The sequence below is a fragment of the Tachypleus tridentatus genome, chromosome 4, assembly GCF_004210375.1.
Source record: "Tachypleus tridentatus isolate NWPU-2018 chromosome 4, ASM421037v1, whole genome shotgun sequence".
In the NCBI taxonomy this organism is placed as follows: domain Eukaryota; kingdom Metazoa; phylum Arthropoda; class Merostomata; order Xiphosura; family Limulidae; genus Tachypleus; species Tachypleus tridentatus.
Genome location: NC_134828.1, coordinates 11,047,925 through 11,062,137, shown reverse-complemented (window position 1 = coordinate 11,062,137; position 14,213 = coordinate 11,047,925). Strand labels below are relative to the sequence as shown.

The window sequence follows — 14,213 nt, the reverse complement described above, 5'->3', positions numbered from 1 at the left end:
GCTCTAGTTATTTTATGTTCTATAGTAAGTGATGTCTATTTTACACAATATAAAGTACATGGGTTGAAAGGATTGATACTATAATATCCTATGGTAGTTGATGCATTGTTATCTAAATTATACAGCTGACCAGTGCTGTGAGACAACAAAGATCAAAAAATGATGCTGTTAACTGGACAAAGAATGTGAGTTTACCTGTTGAATTCAAGCATGCTTTCTTGAGCCAGTCCTACTAGGATATCAAGTGAAGACATACTTCAAGATCATCTTGTTTTTAGTTCTACAGAGATTAATTCTGAGAGAAAAAAAAACAAACTATGGAGCTAAACACACTATAGTAGGACTGACTGTGACTCCGTCTGCACAATTACATACGTTGTGCTTTCTGTCTATCTGTCACAATAAAGAATTAGTTCTTTATTTACATTTGTTCAGCCTCATTACCTTACACTTGAAGGAACTGAATCAAACACAAAACACTCTCCTTATTTTGTGATTGAATCAGCTGTTACTTGGAGGTTTAATTATGTGATACTTGTTGGGAAATCAGTTTTACCTAAAAATACCACAAAATTAAACATCTTATGTTTGTGTTTGTTAGCAAAGAAACTGTAAAAACCTTAGTAAATTTAAGCCAATCATTTTTTAATTAAATTATTTCTTTATTTATGAATTATTTTGTTTTCACTGACATATTTTATATTACAAATGTCAGCCTATTAATACCTACAATAACATGAAGACCATCTATTGGTAAACCTACCAACTTTCTTGTATTTACATTGGTTTAAAAATTAGTTGGAGATAATGAATAATTTTTAAAAAATATTTTAGGATTGAAATTAAAGTTTTGAAAAATTTAGAAGTCTGGAAAGCTTTTTACTTACTCCATCATACTGGCTTTACAGAATTTTGTTATTGAAATTTGAAACATTTATAAGTATGGAAAGCTTATGCTGTATGAGTCATTCTGGAACAACTTTTAATGGTGATTTAAGTAACGTAAATAGAAATTGTCTTATCATCATGTAAACCTCACAACACCTACTTTCCATTGGCCAACTTTCAAACTGTAGAGATTTCAGGCACTTCTTGTAGGTTGAAGCAAGAGAATCTGTTTCACAGCTGAGAGAACACTGTTGAACAAAAAGGTTTGGTGTTAAAACACATTATTCATTACACTTCTATAACAATGCATTTTATGTATTTTTATCTAATGGTTTGTAACTTGTATTTACAGAAATATATTAAATACAAGTCTAAAGAGGTTACAATTTCATTGTATAGGTCACTGATTGGGCTGCATTTAGAGTATTGTGTTCAGTCTTGGGCTCCTTACCTTATTGAGTTGTTGGAAATGGTTCAGAAGAGAGTTACTAAAATGGTACCTGGGATGGAGGAGATGCCATATATGAAGGAAAAGCCCTTAAAATTGTTTTCTCTTGAAAAAGAAGAGTTAGAGGGGATCTGACAAAAGATTGTAAAAGAAACTAATAATTTTGATTCATTTTATACTTTACAGCAAAAATTATAAAACTAGGGGACACCAATACAGCTAAGAATATTTTACTTTTCAAATAGGGTAGATGGCCAATGGAATGGGTTGCCTTTGGATCTTGTGGAGACAGTAAATTTGAGTAAGTTTAAAAGAAAACTTGATACACATACGATTTATAAGGACTGGCTTAAAAATTATTTTTTAGTTAATAGTTTTAATTTAGCTTAGAGGAAGGGGCAACCAAAATGGACTAACAGCTCCATTGTTGTTCCTATACATTATGTTTTATTACCTGAATTTTCATCTGAAACGCTTGATGCTCTCTTAGTAGTAACCTTCTGATTTCCACAGTTTTGAATATTTTTTAACTCAGAACTATGTGAAAATGTTTAAAAATTATTTATGTTTGATATTACACACTTCTAATTTTAATGTCACATCCATATACCTACAACTCACCTCAGAAATAAGTGATTCAGTGGAGCCATTCTTTAATTCAGGCACCACACCATTAGCTACCTGTCCATGTTTCAGCAGCTCCTCTGAAAACAGTTACATTTTCATTAAATTGTCTCACAAATTAGCAAAGGAATTTTATTCACAATTTCAAATTAAATTTTGAAAAGTTCTTTACTTGAGATCATTTAGCAAAATCTGAATGTGTGACATCAATGTACTAGCATAAATTTGTACAAAAGAAAGAACAAAAGAAAAGAAAGAAAACACCCACACAAATATAAGTGACCAATTATATTTACTGTTCTGGAACAAATAAAATTTGAAAATGTATTTCTAGAGGGCTCACAGATTTTAATCTATTTATTTTTTGTATTTCTTAAACAATATCCAAGAGTATCCAGTTAAACCTTCGTTAAAATTACAAACACAAAGTGGTGTCTTAAAATGTACAATGAACAACTCTAATTAAAATTATAAACTTTGTGTAAACAAATTTATTTAATTATTTTAATATTTTTTACAAACTAATTGCAAGCTTACCAGAAATGAGGTCATACAGGTTGGAGAAATCCCTTGAGAAAACAATGATTTAATATTAACATCTAACACATTTTTAAAGTACCACATAGAGTATACATTCACATACAAACAATTGTGATTGTTGTTTTAATAGTCACAGTGCAGTACGTACGAAACAGTCATTTCCCCATATACTTCAGCAAAATAACATGTAACATAACACAGACTCACTGCAAACTGACATGAACTGCATTTAGTATGTGTGAAAAGTTACATAATTAACCCAGATGAGGAAAAGTTCGTGTAACTGATGTTATAATTCATTACAAACTACCTCGAACTGCACTTAGTAAGTTTGAAACAATTGTATCATAATAAAAGTACTTGAACTGTTTTGGGTTCTGCTATCCAACAAAAATTATCTATACTATTCTGAAGTTAAAAACTTTAATAGACTGTCAAGAAATTTAACATATGTCTTCCTTATGTCGTGACGGGTAAGAAAACAAAAACCTTTATGGAATAATTGTTTGTTTGTTTTTTTTAACTAAAACAAAAGTGCTTTTACTCATTCATTTCGTTCCAAATTTTCCAAATCTACCATTTTGATTTCTAAGTTTTGTGTAATGGGTAACCACTAGGTACAATATACAGCATCTAATTAATTACAAGTGATATGAAAATAAACGATTATAATATTTTAAATTGAAGAATAGTCAGAAATGGAATTTTACAAGTTTTATATAACATTACATAGTTTTTGGATAGAGCATCACAGTTCTCCAAGTTGCTCTACTTTACAACAAGGTTAGAATCACAAACTAGAGAGTAAAGAATGAAAGGGCACAATAATTCACAAATAACTGAGAATATTTAACCCTTTCTGGACTGGTAAGAGCCTTACAAATGCTAAGGGCTATTTTAATACTCTATTATTTTTAATATTTATTTAGTGTAACTGGCAAAGAAAAATGTAGAGAATGTCCAAACTTACGTTTCTGTATAACCTTAAGGAGTCTTACTTATAAACACTGCATTTAATGATTTAAAAAAAAAAAAATTCTGCCCATCTCAAAAGCAGGTTTTAAGAAACTATCATATCTTGAGAATACAACTAACCAAGTTTTGTTTCTCTCTTGAGTTTCCTCCTCTGTCTTATGATCTATCCATTCACATCAAAGGGGTGGAACAACTACTAACGAATCAGAACAGTTTTGAAAATAGGCAAAGTTTAAACACCATTGGTTGGAACAGAATATAAACTATTGATGTTAATATAAAGTTGAATACAGTGGTGTGATAAGTACAGAAGGTGATTAGATGTGACTCGTGTAAAGAACAACAACATACATTTTAGTTTGACGTTCAGAAGACTTAGCAACAAAATGCAGATCTGAAAATTCTGTTATAGATTCTTTAAACATTCATATGATTCCTGAGTGTGTTTTCATGTTATAGTCATTTTTAAAGTCAGTTCTTATATGTTTGTTTGTTTTTGAATTTCGTACAAAGCTACATAAAAGCTATCTGTGCTAGCTATCCATAATTTAGCAGTGTAAGACTAAAGGAAAGGCAGCTAGTCATCACCACCTATCACCAACTGTTGAGCTATTCTTTCACAAATGTATAGTGGGATTGACTGCCACATTCTAATGCCCCCATGGCTGAAAAGGTGAGCATGTTTGGTGTGATGAGGATTTGAACACAACCCTTAGATTACAAGTTGAGCACCCTAACCACCTGGCCATACCAAACCAGTTCATACGTGAAGAATAACCTTTTGTCAGTTTATGTCGTGTCTTTACAATTTTTAGCCAGAGATGGTGACAAATGTGGTGTATTTATAACTTACAGCCAGAGGTGGCAACTACTGCAGTTTGTAAGATAGTGTCAAAAAATTTTAATAAAATTAATCAAGATGCAATTAACTGGATAAACAAAATCAAACTTTGTGGTAAACAACAATAAAAATATTTATTTCTGAGATGTAATAAAGTATTTTTAATGTTTTAAAATGTCTTACACAACAAAATTATTTATTTTATGATATAAAGAATGATAGAAAAACTTCATTAAATTACATCAAGTTTTTCATATCAAAACTAGATAATATTTAGTACATTTGTCCTAATGTAACCTGGTTTAATATCTGTGCAATGAAAAGAGATAAATAATATTAGTGACACTTCCTAGTTCAGAAAGGGTTAAAAACATAACATTATCACTGTCTACAATATTTACACAGTGAATTCAGAGAAACACTTCTCACTTTGCTAACTTTTCTTCAGAGTTGCCTCCCACAGTTTTCCTTCTTTCTGCTGAACCAGATCCACAAATTGACTCTTCACTGCTTTCCTCTTCACTGCTTACAGGCATGCCAGGTATGCACCCATTAGCAGCAACTTTACCCACGTGACGTAAAATGTAAGAGGCCTATAAAAATATAAAATAATAATAATAATAAGGCTTAGGTTTATTATCACTTCCATTATTAACATTTACTATTTTTAAGATCAGAATAAAAATTACATCAGTCACACTTCATAATACACTTCTAGGTTTCTCAACACATTTCCTAATACACTTAAATGTTTTCCGGACATACTCTATAACATGTATGATGATTTTCTGGACCCGATTCCTAATACACTACCAGTTTTTCCAGACACAATTCATAAAACACTGCTACAATTGCTAGACACAATTCTTAATGTGCTCCTAAATGTTTATCAACATACCCTTAACATAACTCTAGACTTTTTGCATGCATCTTATACACTTATTGTTTTTTGTTTCTTCTGATAAAACTATACTTTTGATAGATTTCTTATCAACATCAAAGTTAATATATTTAATATTGTCAGTATGCATATAAACAGTATGAACAGATAACTTGAAAAGTTAACATTCATCCAAATGTATATGTAATTGCAGTTATCAAAATATATCCTCACAAATACAGAATATTCTACTTACTTGTTGTGCTAATTTACCTAGCAACTGGTGGATACTCTGTTTTTGGTTAGGCAGTGGTCCAAACAAGGGCACCAAAGTTGGCTGTTGGGCTGAAAAAGTCATTATACATTCAGAGATTAAACAAAACAAGTTAACAATCCAACCACCTATAAAGCAGAGAATTTGGGTTTAACTTAAGGTAAAGAAAGTGTTACCACACACTCAAAAACTAAATATTACTATGTCACTGAAAGACTGCTTGTAAACTTATTTGTGTCAATGAATATCTAGCTGAAATTTACAGAGAGAAGATTTAGACTCGCACATGTTAGGCTCAGAGTCACCCAGAAGAGGATGGAACATCATGGACGAAAGGGCTCCCCAAAATAGAAATTAGTGTTGGTTAAAAGCCGACAAAAATGAAGTGGACATGGAAAAAAAGAAAAACAAAGAATACAAGTTATAATTATAAATTTTTGAAATATTGTTTTTAAAACTCTCTTTTGGCAAAGTGCTAACTCGAAAGTACTTTTCCCTTGAATTTTATAAATTTACCTTTGTTTTTTTATATGAAAAAAAAATCACCCTGACAATTCGATTATCATTACTGAACACTAATTACCAAACTTTTAAAAATAATTTTATATATTATTTGTAAAGCTGTAGAATAATATGCATATAAATATCTACCTTGTAAAGGGTAAGGGGGGGATGTTAAGTTTGCTGTGGGTCTCTACTAACCTCTGGGCAGCTCTGATTAAGTTTGGAAATATCCATATTACACCTGTAAGATTCAGGGTACAGACATAAGAGTTACATTTCTAAAAATACTGGTTGGGTTCAAGCATGTGAGATTAAAGCCTACAGATTTATGGGTCATATCTGTGAAAAAACAAGGTTTAGTTCTATACGAACTCAAAGGTTTACATTACAGTAATCTAATTCTTTGAGTAATGAATTTTTTTAAAAAATGACTGAAATATTACTTAAAAAGAGGAAGCTATCTTATTATTATCCATATTTAAGCTCGACATTTCTTGATACAAACATCATATCTTTACAACAAACCTTCTACAATATCCATGTACATGAAATTAAAGTCTTTAATATAGAGTTAATACAACAAATAACTAAAGAACAAAATCTAGAAATAACAGAGTTATAAGAAGAAACAAAAAAAACTTTTCAGGGCAAAAATTTAGACTATCTGTTTCCCCAATCAACTTAATGTGGTAGTGTGAAATGTAGCCATTACATAGCATCATCCAGTTAGCAATAGAGCTGTCAAGTGTTGTTGCATTTTCCCATCATGTTGCATGTTAGCAATGTTAATCAAGATGGTACATAGTAATTATTATTGTAATTTCATGTTTCTTATTTTTATACATCTTAAATTGGCCTTCCTTACAACAAACACAGGGATCTTGGTGTTTAAAATACAAATGGATGGAGAGGAAGGAAAACATTGATAGTAACTGATAAGTGCTCGACAGGCTATTCTAAAACAAAGCAGTGGACATTCAACTGTATGATTGTTATTTCCAGCTGCAGATCTCAACTCAGGTGAGTAAAATAATGAAAAGGTACATTAATACTCTGTAACTATCACAATGTGCATGCCATAATCTCCTCCCATGTTACATCAAAAATTTTATGAACCCTCTTGCTATGGGCTTGGTAAATTATACTGACCTTTTGACCCCAAAGTAACCATCAGAGTTCCTGCACTAAAACTTTTAACTTGTTTTACGTACCTTCAAAAAAATTTGACAAGCTTTCAGTAAACAATACAAATCTTTTAGAGAAAAAAATCAAATTTTTAAGTATTTTTCCTAAATCTTTGTCTGTAAATGTTAAAGTGTTGACAACTCCATGTGCAAAGTGATTTTTTCATATTCTGATTAAAAATACTTTTTTCATATGAAAATTTTCAAATTTTACTTGCATAATCATTAAAGCCTCCTAGATAAATATTAAATTTTTTTCAAAAAAACTTACATTTTATCTGCTGTTTTCTCTACCCTAACTCTGTATGATGTCAGTCAATTTAACCAACCTTATAACTTCCATATAAAATTTAGAAATAAATCTAATTTCCTTTTTTTTCCCTTAAAGTTCATAATGACAAATGGCATAAACATCTGTTTATATTTAATTATATTGTTTCATTGCCCTTTTAACTGTGTAACAAATAATCCCTACACGCAAGTTGTGAATTACTTGGCAAACATAAAGCAACATTACTGTGTTACTTTACATAATGCACAAACTGCCCACAAACATACCTTGTGAAGAAGTTTTATTATTAATATTTTCTGTCATCTAACTTTACAATTTTTACATTTTAGTTATTTTTATAACGACAACAAAAAGGCATGAAAAACATGACATATAGTACTTACCTCGGTATCTTGTTTTTTTACAAATGAAACTTAAGCCTACTTTTTATACTAATGACATTATTACACAAAATAATTATTTAATTAAATAATGTACCTACAAAAACATTACAATAGCACACAAAATCAAACTTTTTCTGGCTTTAACTATGCAATAAGAGCCATTAACAATTCAGCTATGCTTGTTGAAATGATTCCTGTGAGAACAAATCTGAAACGGAACTAGAAAATAGACAATTCTTTGTACAGAAAACAGTATACTATAAAAATGTTATTTGATTGATTAAAACTTTGGGGTTTTATTGATAAGAAATAATTTAGTATGAAACATCAGAGAGAATTATTGGCAACGTGTGAAAGAGAGGATGACATGGGTGAGTGAGCCAAGTGGGTCTGATTTACTAGTTTATCACACCATTAAAAAAAAAGCTATAGAAATTATGATTTGCCTGAGTTACAACTATATTATATTGAGTTGCTTATGTTAAATTCTGTACTTCTCAGTGGAGCAGTAAATAAATTAGAGAAGGAAGACCTAGAAAGTACACATCACAATTCTCATGCTAGAGGAGATTGAGGATTTTAAAAACTATTTCTTAATAAAATTAAAAACTTAAAACTTATATTAATATTTGTTATATCAACAATGTAGTTTAATTTAATTTTGAATGCAACTCTTTACATGACATGCACCTTTTAAAGTGCCCATAGTGAACGTATTAAATAAGTTTATTATCAACGCATGTCAATAAATGTGGCATGAAAACAGTTTACAATAAAATTTGATTATATAAGCTATAACTTCTTAATTTCAAAACATAATAGAAAGAAATATCAACTACATTTTTTCTACATCCAAGTTCTAATTTCTTCTCTTCAGAATTTTAAAACTTCTAATGCAGGTTAGTGCAGAAACATTAACTTTACAAGGAAGAATGTAAAATATCAATTTCCTACCTTCTTCACTTACTGAGGTATCAATACATTTGTCAAACCCACCACAGAAACCTCTATCTCCATCTCTTTGACTTTTGAAATTGTTTGCTAACTAACTTTACAGGATTGACAGACGTATTTATACCCTTTATAATCACATTCAGGTCCCCTTTCAATACCCATTAGCTCATGAGAATTGTTTGGTTTATGTTGATCATGCTTGGTGTTATGAACAATAATGGAAGTTTTTAACCTATTTATAACTAACCTAGAAAGTGAGATAAATCAATAATTTTGATACATTCTCTTCTAGAACCCAATATGTATTTGGGTCACGAAATGTTTCAAATATTTGAAACCAACATCACTCTTTTCAACACCCAAACTTGTGACACTCAATCCTTTTTCAAGGTATATTTTTTACTGGCTGTTATTTACATGTTCTTTAACAAAAGTAAAAACTAGTATGCTTCTCAGGTTGTTAAAACAAAACTTTAGTAAGATAAAATTTCTACAATTGCATTAACTCAAGCACCAGTTTAAAATATCATACTAATTCATGTGTTACAGGAAACAGTATTCTGCTGTGATTTATTACTCTTATGAAAGGATAAATATTAAAATTATAGAAACCATGCCATCAAAACCATAAAATATAAAACAAATGAGAAAAGGGTTAAAATAAATACTTTGGAACTTTCTAAGCAACACTGGAGAGAAAGAAATAGTATTATCAAATTAAGTTAATAATTTTCTACTTTTCATTTCACTGTATGTTGATGACTTTGTTACAGTTAAGAGTATTGAAAAAAAATACAAGATTCTAGAGATTTTGCAACAGGAGTACACACATTGTAAGATGAAAAGAAGTTCCTTAGTGTTAAGAATAAAGACACTTCTTTTGATTTTACAATTTTTATATTTCAGTAAAGGTTTGAACATTCTTTGATAGATTGTTTAGGCAGAGTATTCATGATGAAACTTTGTAGAATGGACGGCAACTGCCTATTGAGGAGAGACAAGTGTAGAGAACGATGTTTCGAAAGTCTTCCGCCTTGACTTGAAGACAAAAGGTGGAAGACTTTAGAAATGTTGTACTCTACACTTGTGTCTCCACAACAGGCAGTTGTCTACATTCTACAAAGTTTCAACAAAGATTTGATCAATCACGGGCAAATCTTTAGTGAAAACACTTCCTTAAAAAAAATATTTTTTTTTGTATACAATAGACTTGTAATATTTACTAAATGTTTGCCAAATGCTATCAAAATGGCATACTTAGTTTGAAAACTTTTATCTTGGAGGCAATACAGGCAACCTTCCAGAAATGAAAATACTTAGGTATACAGATTGTTCCCTGCCTTTACTATGAAAAGTAAATGCCATAAATCAAGAAAAACAAAATACAGACATACCTATTTCCTTCAGTAACTGTATTATTGCTTTGTATATCTAAAGAAATAAAAGTTAAATCAGGCAAGAGAGAAGGAGAAGCTGGTATATATGTATAATATTAAATAACCATAACAGAGACAATCAGAATAAGGACAGAAAACTTTCATATTATTATCAACAAATATTAGTTCATCATACTGCACTGTCAGTTAAAAAATAAAACAAATACATACAAACTGCCTTCTCTCCTCTGTTGAAAATTTTCTGTTACTAAACGAAAGAAATTCACGTACCAAATACCAAAAATTTTTGATACAATTGTTTGTTTAATAAAGGACTGGCCTTCATAAAAATTTCATCAAATACAAAATAATAAACTGTCTTAATAGCATATTTTGTTGAACAAAGAATACCAGCTGGTCCTAATATAATATTCTGTTGAATAATGAATACTGATTCATCATAAACATACATTTTGTTAAATACTGAATACTTACTGATCCTAAAAGGATATTTTGTTGAATAATAAATACTGATTGATCCTAATGTAATATTTTATTGAGTAACAAATACTAACTGATTATAATGGAACATTTTGTCAAATAAAGAATACTGGTTGGTCCTAAAGAAATATTTTGTTAGATAAAAAATAACTAGTTTTAATGGTATACTTTAGTGAATAAGGAACACTAATTGATCTTAATAGAATATTTTCTTGAATAATGAATATTGATTGATACTTGTATCATTTGTTGAATAATGAATACTGATCGATACTTGTTGTACAATTGGTTGAATACTCAATACTGATTCATTGTAAAAATATATTTTGTTAAATATTGAATACTTATTGATCATGAAAGGATATTTTGTTAAATAATAAATACTGATTGATCCTAATGTAATATTTTATTGAATAATAAATACTAACTGATTATAATGGAACATTTTGTCAAATAAACAATACTAGTTGGTCCTAATGGAACATTTTGTCAAATGAACAATACTAGTTAGTCCTAATGAAATATCTTGTTAGATAAATAATAATAATAAGTTTTAATGGTATACTTTAGTGAATAATGAATACTAATTGATCCTAATAGAATATTTTCTTGAATAATGAATATTGACTGATCATAATAGGATGTTTTGATGAATATTGAATACTTACAGATCCTAATAGGATGGTTTGTTGAACAATTAGTACCAATTAATCCTAATAGGACATTCTGTTGAACAATGAATGCTTACAGATCCTAATAGGACATTCTGTTGAATAATAAATGCTCACAGATCCTAATAGAATATTTTCTTGAATAATGAATACTTACAGATCCTAATAGGATATTTTCTTGAATAATAAATATTGATTGATCTTAATTGAATATTTTGTTGAACAATAAGTACTATCCAGTTCTTTATGTGTACAAGTAAATAATGATACTAGAGACTTCTACACATAGATACACATTTGGTTAGTAATAAAATTGCCTGAAGTTTAATCTTTCCTGCCAGCCAGTACTCTGAGGCCACTTTTCATCTCCTCTAAATTGTTATAAACCAATAGTTGTACAAATATTGAATATGGAATAGCCATTACCATCATACAATGCTTATATTTCAAACAATAATGTAAATAGATATTCAGTTTAAATAAACATCACAATGTTGCAGCATAATCAGATTAAATCTGGATTTGTTTATCAGCTGTTAAGCAAACTACCACATTTAGCTCATTAGGCTGTTAAATACCACCCTCTTCACGAAAGTTTTCTCTCACGTAAAAATTACCAGATGTAATCAGTGTTTTGAGTATTTCATCTGCTATTTTTAGCTGTTGTATATAAATAACTAAACAATTTTCACAGGTTGTTTCTATTCACTTTAAAAAAAAAGCATATTGACCAACAGATGGCTTCACTGTAACAATGACTCAATTTTTTATAAATTCAATACCACCTCACCATTACTTCTTCAGTACTAGATATTAGTGATTAATTATTTTATAGTTTATGATTCAGCTGCCGCTATCCGTGAAAGGTACTGAGGAAGAGTTTATGACAGAGACTGGGATACAATCAATCAAAACAACTCTATAAAAATGGCAGCAGTGTAGCAATCAAAACATAAAATATACACTAATCAGTAATAAGTATCTGAAATTAAAAAAACTGATCTTTATTAGACTCAGACAAGTCTGAGTTATGGTAATGATCACCAAAGCCCTACAATAATTACTTAAATTCTAAATTTATTTCTGGTAAAGCTATTAATCTAATGTTAATGGCAGCAAAAGTTGTGAGAAGAAACTTGAACTCATATTTCAATCTGACACATGATTGGTTAATTTTCAAACTTGCTGCTGATTGGTCAAAAGCACATGCAGTTATAAGAAGACTTGAACTCCTGTTAAGTTAGTATTACCTAGATTGGTGATATATATATAAACACGTTAAACCTGCCTTTACTTTTAATTAGAGGTGAAAAAATGTTAAAATGAGAGGAGAAAACAAGCAGTGACTTTGTTTATGATTCAAAACAAATTACTGTGAGCTGCAAGATAAGTGCTGAAAAATCTCAGTCTCACTTATAAGTTATACACTAAATTTAAACTGCTACTTATGTGTTTCATAAAAGTACATTAAAACTTAAATCCTTACCCCTGTATGTCTTGAAATCTCCACATATGATTCTTGTTCAAGATATTGCTGAGAAGAAAAACAAATGTAATGTGTGAGAGCAAACTGTTCTACTTGTACATAAATTAAACCGTTCAGTTTCCTGTTTGTTTCAAAATGTTAAGTTTCTAGTAGTTTGTGATAGACAGAACAAGTTTTATTTTTTAGGTTTATTACAAAACGAATTTTACTCATTTTAGTTACTTAAAACACAGATTCTAAGAAGGATAATGATACAGAAAGTTATTAAGACTAAAAATGATACACTGAAAAATCTAACACTAATATAAGAAAAAAATGTCTCAAACATCATATTAGTAAAGAAAACAAATTCTATAACATCAGATAAACAGCTAGTAACACATTTTTTATAACCTTTTTTCACTCCATGTGTTAAATGTACTGACACAAATGATTATAATTACATTCTCTGTCATGTTTTATTACGCTATCAGTAATGGTTAAATCAGGATTTTGAAAGGTGGAACTTCCTACTGTAATTCTCTGACAAGCCAATCATAAGACCAAAGACACTAATGGGTTAAAACCTCAAGAGGTGGTATTCTGTTACACTCTAAATTAAGCTCTGGTTGTCTACGAAACAAATGATTGATGTTTTCCAACTAATGAAATACAGAATTTCTCTTTACAATTATCTTGTTGGGATTAAAATGCCATCTTTTACTTTTAATCATAATGCTTATATTTATTTATACAATTTAACCTTTTACAAATAAAGTCATGTTAAAGGAAAATCCAAGAAACTTTTTTAAATCTAAAATCTGGTAAAACATTATTTGTGCCTTGATGTTAATAAAACTCATTTTGAGAAGCTGTTTCTTTTCTAAAACTACTGAAAGTGGAATTAATGAAGAGTTTTCACATTTACGTACAAACACACACAAACACTTACTTCCGAGAATTGAATTAATGAAGAGTTTTCAGACTTATGTACAAACACACACTAACACTTACTTCCAAGAATGGAATTAATGAAGAGTTTTCAGACTTATGTACAAACACACACTAACACTTACTTCCAAGAATGGAATTAATGAAGAGTTTTCACACTTATGTACAAACACACACTAACACTTACTTCCAAGAATGGAATTAATGAAGAGTTTTCAGACTTATGTACAAACACACACTAACACTTACTTCCAAGAATGGAATTAATGAAGAGTTTTCAGACTTATGTACAAACACACATACTAACACTTACTTCCAAGAATGGAATTAATGAAGAGTTTTCAGACTTATGTACAAACACACACTAACACTTACTTCCAAGAATGGAATTAATGAAGAGTTTTCACACTTATGTACAAACACACACTAACACTTACTTCCAAGAATGGAATTAATGAAGAG

General features: G+C 29.7%; 1 protein-coding gene across 4 annotated transcripts in view; it reads right to left on the bottom strand.

The window, feature by feature from the left end:
* The window catches only part of LOC143248564 (dual E2 ubiquitin-conjugating enzyme/E3 ubiquitin-protein ligase BIRC6-like), a 67,401-nt gene that overhangs the window by 28,430 nt on the left and 24,758 nt on the right, over positions 1 to 14,213 (bottom strand). For all 4 annotated transcript variants that reach the window (XM_076497005.1, XM_076497008.1, XM_076497006.1 and 1 more), the window contains 7 exons: positions 12,822 to 12,869; positions 10,182 to 10,218; positions 5,453 to 5,541; positions 4,746 to 4,909; positions 2,498 to 2,529; positions 1,958 to 2,040; positions 1,049 to 1,136 (listed from right to left, as the gene is read on the bottom strand). In XM_076497005.1, coding sequence (XP_076353120.1) covers positions 1,049 to 1,136; positions 1,958 to 2,040; positions 2,498 to 2,529; positions 4,746 to 4,909; positions 5,453 to 5,541; positions 10,182 to 10,218; positions 12,822 to 12,869 — 541 coding nt within the window. The remainder of the gene's footprint in view (positions 1 to 1,048; positions 1,137 to 1,957; positions 2,041 to 2,497; positions 2,530 to 4,745; positions 4,910 to 5,452; positions 5,542 to 10,181; positions 10,219 to 12,821; positions 12,870 to 14,213) is intronic.